We start from the raw sequence: 18,525 nt of genomic DNA on the forward strand, positions 1-18,525 counted from the left end.
AAATAACTGGTACAAATCAAAGGTATTTATTTCTCAAAATGCTGGAGTAACTCAGCAGGTCAGGCAGCATCTCGGGAGAGAAGGAATGGGTGACGTTTCGGGTCGAGACCCTTCTTCAGACTCATTCCTTCTCTCCTGAGATGCTGCCTGACCTGCTGAGTTACTCCAGCATTTTGTGAAATATATATGTATATATATATGGCATGTGGGAGGAAACCAGAGCACCTGAAGAAATCCCATCCCATATATAGAAACATAGACTATAGGTGCAGGATTAGGCCATTCGGCCCTTCTTGCCAGCACTGTCATTCAATATGATCATGGCTGATCATCCAAAATCAGTACCCCGCTCCTGCTTTTCCCCCATATCCCTTGATTTTGTTAGCCCGAATGAGCTAATTGAGCACACACACACACACCCTTCTTCAGGCTGATGTCAGGGGGGCGGGACAAAGGAAGGATATAGGTGGAGACAGGAAGATAGAGGGAGAACTGGGAAGGGGGAGGGGAAGAGAGGGACGGAGGAACTATCTATCGACTTGATAGTTCCGGGTGCCGTCTGTACGGAGTTTGTACATGCTCTCCCTGTGACCTGCGTGGGTTTTCTCCAAGATCTTCGGTTTCCTCCCACACTCCAAAGGCGTACAGGCTTGTAGGTTAATTGGCTTGGTGTAATTGTAAATTATCTCTAGCGTGTGTAGGATAGTGTTAGTGTGCGCGGATAAAAGGTCGGCACAGACTCAGTGGGACGAAGGGCATGTTTCCGTGCTGTATCTCTAAACTAAAGAAAACTAAAGATCCAACGCGGAAACAGTCCCCGCGGCCCACTGAGTCGACCAGTGATCGCCCGGTGCACTAGCACTATATAACACACACACACACACACACACGCACGCACGCGCGCACGCACGCGCGCACACACACACACACACACACAAAAAAACGATTTACAGTCTTTACCAAAGCCAATTAACCTAGAAAGCTGTACGTCTTTGGAGTGTGGGAGGAAACCGGAGCTCCCAGAGAAAACCCACCCGGAGAATGTACAAACGCACAGGCAGCACCCGTAGTCGGGATGGAACCCGGGTCTCTGGCGCTGTGAGGCCGCAACTCTACCGCTGCGCCACCGTGCTCGCCATGTTTCATATTTTTTCATATTTCAGACACAGCGCGGAAACAGGCCTTTTCGGCCCACCAAGTCCGCACCGCCCAGTGATCCCCGCACACTAACACTATCCTACACACACTAGGGACAATTTTTACATTTACCCAGTCAATTAACCTACATACCTGTACGTCTTTGGAGTTGAAGTTTCAAAGGCACATGGATGAAATTAATTATTGTGCAATTGGGAAGGTTGAAAGCTCAGTTGCTCGGTATAAATAGCCAGGAGTGGATGCCGAAATGAGACGAGAGTCTAAATGCAGCCCTGTGGCTAATCCAAGTTCACGTTTTAACGACCGCAAGTCACCTTTTGCCTAAAAAGGTATCTATCAGTTCCTTATTGGAATAAACGCTGTTCGTTTGGAAGAACGTCGTTGTGTTGCGTAACGTGTACATTGCTTGGGTCTGCCCGGTAAGAATGATGAGACCTGTCAGCACCTTTTTACCGGCCTGTGTGTGTGTTTGTGCTTTGCAGTGGCAGTCTTCTTCTCTGCAGGATGAGGTAGCAGGGAGGAGGGTTGTCAGGCTGTCGGGCCCTGTATTCCAGGAAGCCCTACATCAGTCCCTTGCGCAACGGAGATTGGGTGGCCATCTTGCTCGCTCCCAAACACGGGACAAAATGGTGGCATCACCGCCACACCCCCCCCCCCCGGGCCCAGCGTGACCTCGCCCAGCCAGCGGGCCAACGTGCTCCCGCTCCACAAATGGCGGCCGTATGTCATAGGAGAAGAATTAGGCCATTCGGCCCATCGAGCGGGTGTGGTGAGGATGTTTCCACTAGCGGGAGAGTCTAGGACCAGAGGCCACAGCCTCAGAATTAACGGACATCCCTTTAAAAAGGAGATGAGGAGGAATTATTTCGTCAGAGTGTGGTGAATCTGTTGAATTCATTGCCACAGAAGGCTGTGGAGGCCAAGTCAGTGGATATTTTTAACGCTGAAATAGATAGATTCTTAGTACAGGTGTCAGGGTTTATGGGGGAAAGGCAGGAGAATGGGGTTAAAAGGGAAAGGTAGATCAGCTGTGATTGAATGGCGGAGTGGACTTGATGGGCCGAATGGCCTAATTCTGCTCCTATCACATGAACATGAGTCTTCTCTGACATGAAATCAGAACTCTTTGTTACTTTTTATATATCAAGACATTTTTGGTTTTCTCTTTTATGTAATTGGCCGGCTAACCTTCATATTTAATCTTTTCTGCCTTTTGAGATCTGCTTCAGGTTGTTTTTTTAATACTTCCCAATCCTCTAACTTCCAGTTCATCTTTTCAATATTGCATCCTTTTCTTTTACTTTTGTGCTGTCTCACTTACTTTGTCAGCCACAGTTGCCTCAATCTCCCCTTAGAATCTTTCTTCCTCTATGGCACGTCCTCCATAACACTGAGCGTAATACTGGTGGGGAAGGGGTCTGTCTGTACAACACTGGGGTACAGTACTGGTCGGGACAGGTCTGTTATTGTACAACACTGGGGTACAGTACTGGTCGGGACAGGTCTGTTATTGTATAACACTAGAGTACAGTACTGGTGGGGACAGGTCTGTCTGGTGGGGACAGGTCTCTCTGCCTCAGAAGGCAGTGGAGGCCAATTCTCTGAATGCATTCAAGAGAGAGCTAGATAGAGCTCTTAAGGATAGCGGAGTCAGGGGGTATGGGGAGAAGGCAGGAACGGGGTACTGATTGAGAATGATCAGCCATGATCACATTGAATGGCGGTGCTGGCTCGAAGGGCCGTATGGCCTACTCCTGCACCTATTGTCTATTGTATAACACTAGAGTACAGTACTGGTCGGGACGGGTCTGTCTGTATAACACTGGGGTACTGTACTGGTCGGGACAAGTCTGTCATTGTATAACACTAGAGTACAGTACTGGTGGGGACGGGTCTGTTGCTGTGTAACACTGGGGTACAGTACTGGTGGGGACGGGGGTGTGTGTATGTGTAACACTGGGGTACAGTACCGGTGGGGACGGGGGTGTGTGTATGTGTAACACTGGGGTACAGTACTGGTGGAGATGGGCCTGTGACTCTAACACTGGGGTGAGATGCGATTAACAAAAGCTGAAGGGAAAGTATTGACTGTCTATTGACAGTATCGTAAATTGGTACATCACTCCTAGTAGGGAAGAGGAACGAGATGCAAGAAAAGACCAGGACAAGTCAGGGCCGGCAGCAGATGACGACACATGGATTAGTGATGTTTCGGGTCAAGACCCATCTTTAGACTGTTTAAATTGAAGATGGACGCAAAATGCTGGAGTAACTCAATGGGGCTGTACAACACTGTATAGACTCGAGATGCTGCCAGTCCCGCTGAGTTACTCCAGCATTTTCGTGGCAGGTACTAGGCGGATGCTGGCATTAGGGGCTTTTGAAGGACCGATAGTAGGCTCGGGGCAAACATGACCTTGCTTTGTCCTACATCTTCCCTCTTCTAGCTTACACCACACCCCCCAACCCCACCCCCCACCCCCTTACGATCAGTCTGTAGAATGCTCTAAGGGTCTGTGCCTGAAACATAGACTATCTGAAGGGCTTGTTTCCGAGCTGTATCTCTAAACTATACAGAACAGACACAAGGACACAAAGTGGTGGAATAATTCAGCAGGTCTTAAGGCAGAGTTAGACAAATTCTTGATTAGAACGGGTGTCGAGGGTTACGGGGAGAAGGCAGGAGAATGGGATTTTGGGAGGCAGAGACCAGCCATGATGGAATGGCGGCGATGGGCCAAAAGGCCTAATTCTACTCCTACACCTTGTGAACTTGTGGGGTCAGGCAGCATTTCTGGAGAACACGGATAGGTGGGTGGGAAGGAACTGGTTTATTGCGAAGGCAGACACAAAATGCTCGAGTAAAATGTCTGAAGAATAGTCCCGACCTGAGACGTCACCTATTCCTTTTCTACTCAAACATGGATAGGTGACCTTTTGGGTCGAGACCCTTCTTCAAACCCTTCTTCCAACGTAAGGTCAGGGCCCGAAACGTCACCTATCCATGTTCGTCAAAGAGGCTGCTTGACCTGCTGAATTACTCCAGCACTTTGTGATCTTTTGCGTGTTAACCTGCTTCTGCGGTTCCTTGTCTCTGCGCCATATCTTTTAAGTGTCGCGATTGAAATTGTCTCAACCGCTTCCTCTGGCTGTTCATTTCATACAGTCACCAACCTCTGTGTGGATAAAGCTGTGGCTCAGGTTTCTAGTATATCTTTCCCCTCACCTCAAACTTATGACCTACTAGACCAAGTGGACCCGTTGGGCCCAAACCTCTCCTGCATTGGTGCAGCACCCTCCCCTCTCCACCTCCCCCTCTCTCCCCTCCTCCCTCCCTCCTCCCCTACCCCACCCCCTCCCCCCCCACTCCATCCCCATTATCCTCCCTCTCTCCCCCTCCCTCCCTCGGAGATAGATTTAAACTTTAAAATATGAAATAACTTAAAAAATATAACACCGATTTCAATGAAACCTCTTCCATTAGCACCAAAGGGACGACGGTCAGTAAGGTGGGCCTAAAATTGTCCCCTCAGCCAACAATGTACCATTCTACATTTCCTTGGGCACCTTCCACGTTGATCTGTGTTTTCACACCTTACCCTTCCATATCTCTATGTCTCCCTCTCCCCTGACTCTCAGCCTGAAGAAGGGTCTCGAACCGAAACGTCACCCATTCTCTCCCTCCAGAGATGCTGCCTGACCCGCTGAGTTACTCCAGCGTTTTGCGTCTATTGTGGATTCTTGCTGAGGACGGGTGTCGGGGGTTGTGGGGAGAAGGCAGGAGAGTGGTGTTGACAGGGAAATATAGATCAGCCATGATTGAATGGCGGAGTAGACTTGATGGGCCGAATGGCCTAATTCTGCAGCGGTAGAGTTGCTGCCTTATAATAGACAATAGACAATAGGTGCAGGAGGAGGCCATTCGGCCCTTCGAGCCAGCACCGCCATTCAATGTGATCATGGCTGATCATTCTCAATCAGTACCCCGTTCCTGCCTTCTCCCCATACTCCCTGTCTCCTCTATCCTTAAACTATCCTTACGGCGCCGGACACCCGGGTTCGATCCCGATTACGGGCGCTGTCTGTACGGAGTTTGTACGTTCTCCCCGTGACTGCGTGAGTTTTCTCCGAGACCTTCGGTTTCCTCCCACACTCCAAAGACGTACAGGTTTGTAGGTTAATTGACTGGGTAAATGTAAAAAATTGTCCCTAGTGTGTGTCGGGTAGTGTTAATGTGCGGGGATCGCTGGGCGGCGCGGACTCGGTGGGCCGAAGGGCCTGTTTCCGCGCTGTATCTCTAAATCTAAAACAAAATCCAACCACGCTCCAAAGACGTACAGGTTTGTAGGTTAATTGGCTTGGTAAAGATGTAAAATTGTCCCTGGTGTGTGTAGGACAGTGTTAGTGTGCGGGGATCGCTGGGCGGCGCGGACCCGGTTGGGCCGGGGCCGGGGGGGGGGGGGGGGAGTTTCCACGCTGTGTCTCTAAACCAAACTAACACAAAACAAAACTCGTGATCTTTTCGAAGGCATGATAGACTTTATCGGAAGCCGTATGCGGTGCATTAACATTGCTGTTACCTAACTTCAGTGGTGGCTTGCAGTGCCTGCAATGGCACTGAGCTATTGGTGAACACAGCGACCACAAACCTGGGTGATGTTGCTTGTGCAGATTGGTTTTGGGTTGAACAATCACTGCACTGCAACCACGCTGCGGTGGTCTGCAAGGTTGCTTGTTAACAGAGTCATGTAAGATCCAGCCCACGTTTCCTGCTCAGCAGAAAAGGTCATCACAAAAAGCTGGAGTCACTCAGCGGGTCAGGCAGCATCTCTGGAGAGAAGGGACGGGTGGCGTTTCGGGTCGAGACTCTTCTTCACACGCACTTTCCCCCACACGGCACAGGTTTTCAGTGGGAAGAAAAATAACTGCAGATGCTGGTTTAAATCGAAGGTAGACACAAAATGCTGGAGTAACTCAGCGGGTCAGGCAGCATCTCTGGAGATCTCTGAGTTACTCCGGAATTTTGTGTCTACCGGTTTCAGTGATGATCTTCACTCCCAACGCACTCCCCAGTCTCATCTCTAGACCCTTCCTCGTTGCACCCTCACCATCCCCAGCATCCCCACCCCCTCACTTCACCTACTCTTCGTTCCTCACCACCTCCCCACCCTTCCCCACCTCCTCGCACCCTGGCACTCTTGTAGCACCCTGCCCCCGTCATTTTTTAGTTTAGTTTAGAGATACAGGCGGAAACAGGCCCTTTCAGCCCAGCGATCCCCGTGCATTAACACTCTCCTACACCCACGAGGGACAATTTTCACATTTATACCCAAGCCAATTAACCTACAAACCTGCACGTCTGGGAGGAAACCGAAGATCTCGGAGAAAACCCACGCAGGTCACGGGGAGAACGTACAAACTCCGTAAAGACGGCGCCCGTAGTCAGGATTGAACCCGGGTCTCCGGCGCTGCATTCGCTGTAAGGCGGCAACTCTACCGCTGCGCCACCGTGACCGCCCTTGCAGTCTTGCAGTCTGTCTTTATATTTCTCACCAATCTACACTGATGGCCTTCCTTTGCTAAGTTCCAAAGGACTCATGACAAAGTCGATTGCCAGTTCTGTGCAGGAAGGAACCGCAGATGCTGGTTTACACCGAAGGTAGACACAAAAGGCTGGAGTAGCCCAGCGCGTCGGGCAGCATCTCTGGAGAATAGGAATAGGTGACGTTTTCGGGTCGAGACCCTTCTTCAGACTGGGCCTCAGTCTTCAGACTTCAGTCTGTAGAAGGGTCTCGACCCGAAACGTCACCCATTCCTTCTATCCAGAGATGCTGCCCGACACGCTGGGTTACTCCAGCCTTTTGTGTCTATTTTCAATTGCTAGTATTGGCTGCTTTGTACGAGTCTTCCTTGAATTTAACTCTACCTCTAATTTTCATTCTACTTGCCTTTTTTCTGTCCCTTTCTTGTCTCCTGCAGGGATGTGACTCAGCTGTCTAAGGTAAAGCTTCAGAATGTGTTCAGCTCTACGTCGCAAGGCAATGGCAGTGAAAGGAAGAGGCAGAATGACAGTGAGAGGGGGGACAGAGAGTGTGAAACGTGTACATCCAGGTAAGGATCGAAGGAAGGGCTGCAATTTCCAAAGGGAAGGGCAGCAGTAGGGTCGCTGCCTCACAGCGCCAGAGACCCAGGTTCGATCCCGGCCACAGTCGCTGTCTGTACGGAGTTTGTACGTTCTCCCCGTGACCTGCGTGGGTTTCCTCCGAGACCTTCGATTTCCTCCCACGCTCCAAAGACAATAGACAATAGGTGCAGGAGTAGGCCATTCGGCCCTTCGAGCCAGCACCACCATTCAATGTGATAGACAATGGACAATAGGTGCAGGAGGAGGTCATTCGGCCCTTCGAGCCAGCACCGCCATTCAATGTGATCATGGCTGATCATTCTCAATCAGTACCCCGTTCCTGCCTTCTCCCCATACCCCCTGACTCCGCTATCCTTAAGAGCTCTATCTAGCTCTCTCTTGAATGCATTCAGGGAATTGGCCTCCACTGCCTTCTGAGGCAGTGAATTCCACAGATTCACAACTCTCTGACTCAAAAAGATTTTCCTCATCTCCGTTCTAAATGGCCTACCCCTTATTCTTAAACTGTGGCCCCTTGTTCTGGACTCCCCCAACATTGGGAACATGTTTCCTGCCTCTAAAGTGTCCAACCCCTTAATAATCTTATATGTTTCGATAAGATCCCCTCTCATCCTTCTAAATTCCAGTGTATACAAGCCTAGTCGCTCCAGTCTTTCAAACATATGACAATCGTGCCATTCCAGGAATTAACCTAGTAAACCTACACTGCACGCCCTCAATAGCAAGAATATTCTTCCTCAAATTTGGAGACCAAAACTGCACACAGTACTCCAGGTGCCGTCTCACTAGGGGCCCGGTACAACTGTAGAAGGACCTCTTTGCTCCTATACTGAACTCCTCTTGTTATGAAGGCCAACGTTCCATTGGCTTTCTTCACTGCCTGCTGTACCTGCATGCTTCCTTTCAGTGACTGATGCACTAGGACACCCAGATCTCGTTGTATGTCCCCTTTTCCTAACTCGCGTACGGGTTTGTAGGTTGATTGGCTTGGTATAAGTGTAAATTGCCCCCAGTGTGTGTAGGATAGTGTTGATGTGCGGGGATCAGTGGGCAGTGCGGACTCGGAGGGCTGAAGGGCTCGTTTCCGCGCTGTATCTCTGAACTAAACTAAACTCGGGATGGGAATTTCCATCCTTTGTGTGCTGCGACCCGCGTGGGATTTCTCCGGGTGCTCCGGCTTCCTCCCGCTCCCAACGATTGACAGGTTTGTAGGTGAATTGGCTTCTGTAAATTGTTCCTAGTGTGTAGGACAGTGCTAGTGTATGGGGTGATCGCTGGTTGGTGTGGACCAAAGATACTAGAGGAACAAGATGGACCACTCCGTTGAAATCGCCTATACTGAAGTGTAGTACGCAATGGGGCCATTTTAGTAGGCAAAACCCGCCGTTGTCTATGCCTCTCGCAGTGTGATCAGTGTTTTGGGGGAACAGTATGTGTGACGATATGTGGCGTCACGGTGGCGCAGCGGTAGAGTTGCTGCCTTCCAGCGAATGCAGCGCCGGAGACTCGGGTTCGATCCTGACTACGGGCGCCGTCTGTACGGAGTTTGTACGTTCTCCCCGTGACCTGCGTGGGTTTTCTCCGAGATCTTCGGTTTCCTCCCACACTCCAAAGACGTGCGGGTTTGTAGGTTAATTGACTGGGTAAAATGTAAAAATTGTCCCTAGTGTGTGTAGGATAGTGTTAGTGTGCGGGGATCGCTGGGCGGTGTGGACTCGGTGGGCCGAAGGGCCTGTTTCTGCGCTGTATCTCTAAAATCTAAAAAAATCTTTAAAAAAAACAAAAACCCCATTAAAATGCAAAATATATCTCATCTATCAATTCACAGATTTTTGTTATTTTTCTTTTTAAATGTTTCTGCAAGTTTCTGCCTACTAAAATGGCGCCCTGACGTACTACGGTTTTTAGGGTCGAATGGTCTATCTTGTTCCTCTAGTATCTTTTGCGTGGACCCAGGGCCTGTGTCTGTAAAGTCTAAAGCCAATGTCTAAAGAGTGTTGTCGAGTGGCGCTTGGTCACTAAGGCCCGGTTTGGGTTTTGCCAGGCGCCACAATACATCTGAGCCTTGGGCCTAAGTGGAACAAGCAGCCGAATTCTGAGATAGACACAAAGTGCTGGAGTATCTCAGCGGGCCGGGCAGCATCTCTGGAGAAAATGGACAGGTGACGTTTCGGGTCAGGACCCTTCTTCAGACTGATTGTGAGGGGGGGGGGGGGGGGGGGGGGGGAGAACAGGAAGCAAGAAAAGACCAGGACAAATCAGGGCCGGCAACAGATGAGATCAGGCAGGGAAGTTCCCCGATGGTCTGATTGTTGGCTGGGGTGGGGTGTGATCCCAAGAGGGACACATCATTGCGAACTGTGGAACTGGTTAAGCAACTTACAAAGGAGAGAGGGGGGTGTTTGTATAAGTTACCCAAAATTAGAGAATTCGCTGTTCATGTCCTGGGTTGTAAGCTCCTCGATCGAGATTCTCACATAAGATGATACTGACCGACCTTGATATCTTGGCAGCATTTGGCCAAATGTGGCGTCAAAGGGCCCTGGCAAAAGGGTGGTGCAGCTGGTAGAGCCGCTGCCTCACAGCACCAGAGAGACGTGGGTTCGATCCCGACCTCGGCCGCTGCCTGCGTAGAGTTTGCACGCTCTCCCTATGACCGTGTGGGTTTCCTCCGGGTGCTCCGGTTTCCCACCACATCCCAAAGACGCGCTGGTTTGTAGGTTCATTGGCCTCTGTAATTTGCCCCTAGTGTGTGGCGAGTGAATGAGCAAGTGGCATAACATAGAAGTAGTGTGCGTGGGCCAGCTAAGATGGTCAGCTAAGATGGTCAGCTAAGATGGTCAGCTTAGATGGTCAGCTAAGATGGTCAGCTAAGATGGTCAGCTTAGATGGTCAGCTTAGATGGTCAGCTAAGATGGTCAGCTAAGATGGTCAGCTTAGATGGTCAGCTAAGATGGTCAGCTTAGATGGTCAGCTAAGACTTGATGGGCCGAAGGTGGCCTAGGCTGCTTTATCAATGACCTTCGCTCCTTGGTAAGGCCAGAGGAGCAGCTGTTCATCGGAGACTGCATCGTGTTGAGTTCCATTTGCAATACCTCAGCAAACGAAGCAGTCCTACTCTGCAACATCAGGAACATTCTGGCATGCACCGGCAAAGGACAATAATGTTTGTACTACAGGAGTGCCAGGCCCTGACTAATCCACTCGTGCCACATTGATCCATTGTATCTTCTCCCCTGTTGGACTCCGTCTTTTGCCCACGGATCTCCAACCCACTCTGACCCATTAATGCAACTGGTCGAGCCGCTGCCTCACAGCGCCAGAGACCCAGGTCCGATCCTGACCTCGGTCTGTGTGGAGTTTGCACGTTCCCCATGTGACCTTGTCCGGTTTCCTCCCACATCCTAAAGACGTGCTGGTTTGTAGGTTACAATTGGTCCCTGTAATTTGCCCCTAGTGTTAATAGACAATAGACAATAGGTGCAGGAGTAGGCCATTCGACCCTCCGAGCCGGCACCACCGTTCAATGTGATCATGGCTGATCATTCTAAATCAGTACCCCATTCCTGCCTTCACCCCATACCCCCTGACTCCGCTATCCTTAAGAGCCTTAAGAATGCATTCAGATAATTAACCTCCACTGCCTTCTGAGGCAGAGAATTCCACAGATTCACAACTCTCTGACTGAAAAAGGTTTTCCTCATCTCCGTTCTAAATGGCCGACCCCTTATTCTTAAACTGTGGCATTAACGTAAAACTGTGGTGTTAATGTGTGGGGATCGCTGGTCGGCGCGGACTCGGTGACCTTCGATTTGTGCCGGCACCTGCAGTTATTTTCCTACACTAAAACTAAGTATCACTCTTGCAGTGCAGTCCTTCAATTAACACTTGTTTTCTTTAGTCAGCTCCTGAACCCGTTCTCACAAGAGTGGAATGCTTCTGACTGCGAAAGTATATACAAGTGGATTAAATCGTCTCCTATTCAACGGTGAGGCGTTCTTTTATTCTATCTTAATTATGATTTTGGTTTGTTGGTTGGTTTGGTTTTTTGCGACACGGTGGCGCAGCGGTAGAGTTGCTGCCTTAAAGCGAATGCAGCGCTGGAGACTCAGGTTCGATCCTGACTACGGGCGCCGTCTGTACGGAGTTTGTACGTTCTCCCCGTGACCTGCGTGGGTTTTCTCCGAGATCTTCGGTTTCCTCCCACACTCCAAAGACGTGCAGGTATGTAGGTTTAATTGGCTGGGCAAATGTTAAAAAAAATTGTCCCTAGTGGGTGTAGGATAGTGTGTTAATGTGCGGGGATCGCTGGGCGGCACGGACCCGGTGGGCCGAAGGGCCTGTTTCTGCGCTGTATCTCTAAATCTAAAATCTAAATCTAAATCTTGTCATAAAGTGGTGCAGTGTCGAAACAGTCCCTTCGGCCCATCTTGCCCGCACTGGCCAACATGTCCCAGCTACCCTGGTCCCACCTGCCTGCGCTTGGCCCATATCCCTCCAATCCTGTCTGATCCATGCTTCTTAAACGTCGGGATAGTCCCTGCCTCAACTACCCCCTCTGGCAGCTTGTTCCATGCACCCACCACCCTCTGTATGGAAAAAGTCACACCTCAGATTCCTATTAAATCTTTCCCCCTTCACCTTAAACCTATGCCGCCTGGTCCTCGATTCCCCTACTCTGGGCAAGAGGCTCAGTGCGTCTACCCGATCAATTCCTTTCATGATTCTGTGCACCTCTGTCAGATCACCCTCTCATCCTCCTGCGCTCCAAGGAATAGAGTCCCAGCCTACTCGACCTCTCCCTGTAGCTCACACCCTCTAGTCCTGGCGACATCCTCGTAAATTCCCAGGATCTGGGTCATGCCTAGTGGATTCCCAGTCATCCCCAGGATCGGGGTGATGCACTGCCCATCGCTGGTTCCCTGGGGAAGGTGAGGGTGAGCTGTGTCCTTGGTCCACTGCGGTGGTTCCAATGGACCTGCTCTCAACAGTGGCGCCACGCCCAGCAATGGTTCAATGGTGCGTGAAGGGACTGCAAATGCTGGTTTAAACCGAAGATGGACCCAAAAAGCTGGGCTGACAGTCAAGGGAAAGGGGAAACGAGAGATATGGACGATGATGTAGAGAGATATCTTTTCCCTATTCCCTATCTTTTCCCTATTCCAGAAAACATTCCCACCATGGAACGTTCAAAGCATGAGAGGGGATCTTACATAAACATATAACATTATTAAGGGATAGGACACACACTAGATGCAGGAAAAATGTTCCCCATCATATCATATATATACAGCCGGAAACAGGCCTTTTCGGCCCTCCAAGTCCGTGCCGCCCAGCGATCCCCACACATTAACACTATCCTACACCCACTAGGGACAATTTTTTTAATTTTTTTTTATTTTTAACATTTACCCAGCCAATTAACCTACATACCTGTACGTCTTTGGAGTGTGGGAGGAAACCGAAGATCTCGGAGAAAACCCACGCAGGTCACGGGGAGAACGTACAAACTCCTAACAGTGCAGCACCCGTAGTCAGGATCGAACCTGAGTCTCCGGCGCTGCATTCACTGTAAAGCAGCAACTCTACCGCTACGCTACCGTGCCGCCCATGTTGGGGGAGTCCAGAGCCAGGGGTCACAGTTTAAGAATAAGGGGTAGGCCATTTAGGACTGAGATGAGGGAAAATCTCTTTCACCCAGAGAGTTGTGCATCTGTGGAATTCTCTGCCACAGAAGGCAGTGGAGGCTAATTCGCTGGATGATTTCAAGAGAGAGTTAGAGTTAGATTTAGCTTTTGGGGCTAACGGAATCAAGGGATATGGGGTGAAAGCAGGAACAGGGTACTGATTTTGGATGATCAGCAATGATCATATTGAATGGCGGTGCTGGCTTGAAGGGCCGAATGGCCTACTCCTGCACCTGTTTTTCTATGTTTCTAAGAACAATAAATGGCTCAATGGCTCTTTATTATCACATGTGCTGAGTGAGGTACAGTGAAATTCTTTATTTGCATACAGTTGAGTAAATTATTACATAAATATTATTATATAAATTATATTAGATTATTATATGAATACAATCCCAGATGAAGTGCAGAGTGTATAGATGTAGCTTATTGAGACAATATACAAAAGCCGCCAGGTTTTGGCACCGTTTTCAATGTCCGAGCTGCAGCTGGCTAGAAACATAGAAAATAGGTGCAGGAGTAACTCAGCGGGACAGGCAGCATCTCTGGAGAGAAGGAATGGGCGACATTTCGGGGTCGAGACCCTTCTTCAAACTGCCAGATTTTCCAGGGCACGGTGTACAACAGGCAGAGGAAAGGGCAAGATGCAGAGTGCAGAATATAGTTGTCAGCATTGTAGCACCACCGACCGGCGATCCGCGCACTCTAGCAGTATCCTACACGCCAGGGACACAAAGTCTAATTAACCTACAAACGTGCACATCTTTGGTGTGAGGGGGGGGGGGACCGGATAAAACCCACGCAGGTCAAAGGGAGAACGTGCAAACTCCATACAGTCAGGATCGAACCCGGGACCCTGGCGATAAAGCAGCAACTCCTTGCCGATAAGCCAACAGCAGAAAGGACCAGAGAAAACCTTTAGCGGTGGCGAGCTGTGGGAGCTGTAGAAATAAAGTCCCCCTGTTCCTCACAGGCAAGAGACACACGTTCTCACGAGAAGGTTATTCAAACGTGTTGCCAGCTGTTACAAGGATTGCTTTACGGTCAGGTGCTTAGGAGAGTGCTGCATCATGTTCTATTCCTGTTTCAGACTGGAGTGACACAGTCTGTGTGAGGATAGGTTCCCAATCTGCTTTTAGACACAAAATGCTGGAGCCATTCAGCGAGCCAGGCAGCATCTCTGGAGAAAAGGAATGGGTGGCGTTTCTGGTCGAGACCCTTCGTCGGGCCCACTGAAGACCCTTTGGGGATGGGTTTCTCATTCAGTTCGGTTCATTTTAGTTTGTTGTCACGTGTCCTGAGGGACAGTAAAAAGCTTTTGTTGCGTGCTAACCAGCCAGCGGAAAGACAACATACGATTACACTCGCGGGAGAGTCACGGACCAGAGGTCACAGCCTCGGAATTAAAGTGCGTCCTTTTAGGAAGGAGACGAGGAGAAATTTCTTTAGTCAGAGGGTGGTGAATCTGTGGAATTCTTTGTCACAGAAGGCAGTGGAGGCCAAGTCAGTGGATATTTTTAAAGCAGAGATAGATAGATTCTTGATTAGTTACGGTGTCAGAGGTTATGGGGAGAAGTCTACCCTGCCATTCAATCAGGGCTGATCTATCTCTCCCTCCTAACTCCATCCTCCTGCCTTCTCCCCGTAACCCCGACCCTGTTAAAGTTCGATTCTAACATATTTTATTTTAATTTTTATTAGCAAGGAAGAAAGAGAATTACAAATATAAAGGTTATGGGGATAGATCCGGGAGATGATGATTATAGTTGTACATCCAACCCTAAACTCAAGTTTTAACTTTAGTTTTAAATTTTAGTTTTGTGTCAAACCCATTTACCTTTTTAAAAATTCAATAAATGGAGACCAAATGGAGACAAATGGAGACCAATTAAGACAAACCTTATTTTTTCCAAATGCAAGGTCTTGGTCATTTCCATAATCCACATTTTAATTATGGGGGTTACTGGTTTTTCCCAAAATTTAAGTATTCATTTTTTCGCAGTTATTAAACTAGTCAAGAAAATGTCTCTTGACTTATCGTGAAGTTTGTAATGTGATCTGATACTCCTAATATTATTCATTTTGGATCTAAGTCCAGTTGGTTATCGATAACTTTGGAAATAGTTTAAAAAATATCGATCCAAAGTTCGATTCTATAGATAGACAACAGTACCATGAAGTGGTAAAACATTAGAGTCTTTATCACTCCAGTGGGAGTGGGAGAACTACAACTAGTATGCTTGCATGCAAGCAGTCACTGGAGAACCCCACTCACTTACAGAGTGTTTCAGCAGCATTTTTATACACCGAATACAATAGGTTTTTAGAAGTGATAGGGCTAGGGGTAAAACCTTGACCCAACTTTGCCCAGTCTCTTCTGCAAGTTTGGCTAGCATTGTTTTGAGGGCCCCGTTTGCTCTTTCAACCACCCCCTCAGCCTGCGGATGGTGGACACGGTGGAATTGTTGCCTAATGTTAAAATGTCGGCACGATTCCTTGTTGATTTTAGCAATAAAATGGGGCCCATTGTCCAATAGACAATAGGTGCAGGAGTAGGCCACTCGGCCCTTCGAGCCAGCACCGCCATTCAATGTGATCATGGCTGATCATTTTCAATCAGTACCCCGTTCCTGCCTTCTCCCCATACCCCCTGATTCCGCCATCCTTAAGAGCTCTATCTAGCTCTCTCTTGAATGCATTCAGAGAATTGGCCTCCACGGCCTTCTGAGGCAGAGAATTCCACAGATTCACAACTCTCTGACTGAAAAAGTTTTTCCTCATCTCCGTTCTAAATGGCCTACCCCTTATTCTTAATCTGTGGCCCCTAGTTCTGGACTCACCCAACATTGGGAACATGTTTCCTGCCTCTAATGTGTCCAACCCCTTAATAATCTTATACGTTTCAATAGACAATAGGTGCAGGAGGAGGCCATTCGGCCCTTCGAGCCTGTACGCACCGCCATTCAATGTGATCATGGCTGATCATTCTCAATCAGTACCTCGTTCCTGCCTTCTCCCCATACCCGCTGACTCCGCTATCCTTAAGAGCTCTATCCAGCTCTCCCTTGAATGCATTCAGAGAATTGGCCTCCATGGCCTTCTGAGGCAGAGAATTCCACAGATTCACAACTCTCTGACTGAAAAAGTTTTTCCTCATCTCCGTTCTAAATGGCCTACCCCCTATTCTTAAACTGTGGCCCCTGGTTCTGGACTCCCCCAACATTGGGAACATGTTTCGTGCCTCTAACGTGTCCAACCCCTTAATAATCTTATACGTTTCGATAAGATCTCCTCTCATCTTTCTAAATTCCAGTGTATACAAGCCTAGTCGCTCCAGTCTTTCAACATATGACAGTCCCGCCATTCCGGGAATTAACCTAGTAAACCTACGCTGCACGCCCTCAATAGCAAGAATATCCTTCCTCAAATTTGGAGACCAAAACTGCACACAGTACTCCAGGTGCGGTCTCACTAGGGCCCTGTACAACTGCAGAAGGACCTCTTTGCTCCTATACTCAACTCCCCTTGTTACGAAGGCCAACATTCCGCAACCCAAAGCGAGGTACAATTTCTTTCAACAAAATGTGGTGCCATTATTTAAAAAGGGCATTAGGGATAAACCTGGGAACTACAGGCCGGTGAGTCTGACATCGGTGGTGGGGAAGCTGCTAGAAAAGATTCTGAGGGACAGAATCAGTCTTCACTTGGAGGATCAAGGGTTAATTAAGGATAGTCAACATGGCTTTGTTAAGGGAAGGTCGTGTCTGACTAACTTGATTGAATTTTTTGAAGGGGTGACCAAGGAGGTAGATGGGGGTAGTGCAGTGGATGTGGTATACATGGATTTCAGTAAGGCTTTTGACAAGGTCCCACACAGGAGACTAGTCAAGAAGGTAAGAGCCCATGGGATCCAGGGCACCTTGGCAAAATGGATAAAAAACTGGCTTAGTGACAGAAGGCAGAGGGTGATGGTAGAAGGGTGCTTCTGTGACTGGAGGCCGGTGTCCAGTGGGGTGCCGCAGGGATCGGTGTTGGGTCCCTTACTGTTTGTAATCTACATAAATGATCTGGATGTCAACGTACAGGGAATGATCAGCAAGTTTGCAGATGACACAAAGGTAGGGGGGGTGGTGAATAGCGAAGAAGGGATCTGCAAGCTGCAGGAAGGTATAGATGAGATGGTCAGATGGGCGGAGCAGTGGCAGATGGAATTTAATCTTGAAAAGTGCGAGGTGATGCACTTTGGCAGAAATAACTTGGAGAGGGAGTACACCATGAATGGAAGGACCCTAGGGAAGACAGGGGTACAGAGGGACCTTGGAGTACAGGTACACAAGTCCTTGAAGGCAGCAGGACAGGTGGATAGGGTGGTTAAAAAGGCATATGGGTTACTGGCCTTCATTAGCCGGGGCATCGAATATAAAAGTAGGGGGGTAATAATGGAATTGTACAGAACACTGGTGAGGCCACAGCTGGAGTATTGTGTACAGTTCTGGTCACCACATTATAGAAAGGATGTGATAGCTTTGGAGAGGGTGCAGAGGAGATTCACCAGGATGCTGCCAGGGATGAAGGGCCTCGGCTATGAGGAGAGACTGGGCAGACTGGGGTTGTTTTCCCTGGAGCAGAGAAGGCTGAGAGGGGACATGATCGAGGTGTACAAGATCATGAGGGGCATAGATAAGGTAGATGGCGGGGAACTTCTTCCACTGGTGGAAGGTTCAACAACGAGGGGACATAGATACAGGGTAAGGGGAGGGAGGTTTCGGGGGGATGTGAGAAAGAACTTTTTCACCCAGAGGGTGGTTTGAGTCTGGAACTCACTGCCTGGGGTGGTGGTGGAGGCGGGAACACTCACAACGTTTAAGAGGCATTTGGATGGGCACTTGAAATGCTACAACATTCAGGGCTACGGTCCAAATGCGGGAAAATGGGATTAAAATTTGACTGTGTTTGGTAACGGGCGGCACGGACACGATGGGCCGAAGAGCCTCTTTCTGTGCTGTAGGACTCTATGACTAACTCTGAAAAGCGTTACCGTGGTTTCAGCCGTGTCATTAGTAGTTGGCAAGGCTTCAATCCACTGTCTGAACAGATCTATAACTACTAAACAATATTTATAACACTGTGCCCGTGGTAACTCAATAAAATCAACCTGTACACACTCCCAGGGTCGGCGTGGTATTGGTGGAACCCCTTTGGGTCATTTTACCGCCTTGCCGGGTTTATTTCTTTTGCAAATTGCACATTCTGAGGCCTGTTTTAAGGCCTCTTGGCGAATTTTGGGGTGACACTAGGTTTCCTTTGCCAACCTTACCATTCCCTCCTTACCTGCGTGAGTAAGGGAGTGCATATAGGTTAAGAGAACAGGCAAAAACACATCAGGTACACAAACATGTCCGAGAGGGGTGGGCCAGAGCCCTGTCAGGGAGTCAGTGGCACAGCCCTCTCAATAGACAATAGACAATAGGTGCAGGAGGAGGCCATTCGGGCCTTCGAGCCAGCACCACCATTCAATGTGATCATGGCTGATCA

General features: G+C 49.0%; 1 protein-coding gene across 1 annotated transcript in view; it reads left to right on the plus strand.

The window, feature by feature from the left end:
* The window catches only part of st8sia6 (ST8 alpha-N-acetyl-neuraminide alpha-2,8-sialyltransferase 6), a 40,348-nt gene that overhangs the window by 7,484 nt on the left and 14,339 nt on the right, over nt 1–18,525 (plus strand). Inside the window, exons 2-3 of the mRNA XM_078424699.1 lie at nt 7,138–7,269; nt 11,205–11,291. Of these exons, the coding sequence (XP_078280825.1) occupies nt 7,138–7,269; nt 11,205–11,291 (219 nt within the window). The remainder of the gene's footprint in view (nt 1–7,137; nt 7,270–11,204; nt 11,292–18,525) is intronic.

Source organism: Rhinoraja longicauda, chromosome 29 (assembly GCF_053455715.1).
Source record: "Rhinoraja longicauda isolate Sanriku21f chromosome 29, sRhiLon1.1, whole genome shotgun sequence".
Lineage (NCBI taxonomy): Eukaryota > Metazoa > Chordata > Chondrichthyes > Rajiformes > Arhynchobatidae > Rhinoraja > Rhinoraja longicauda.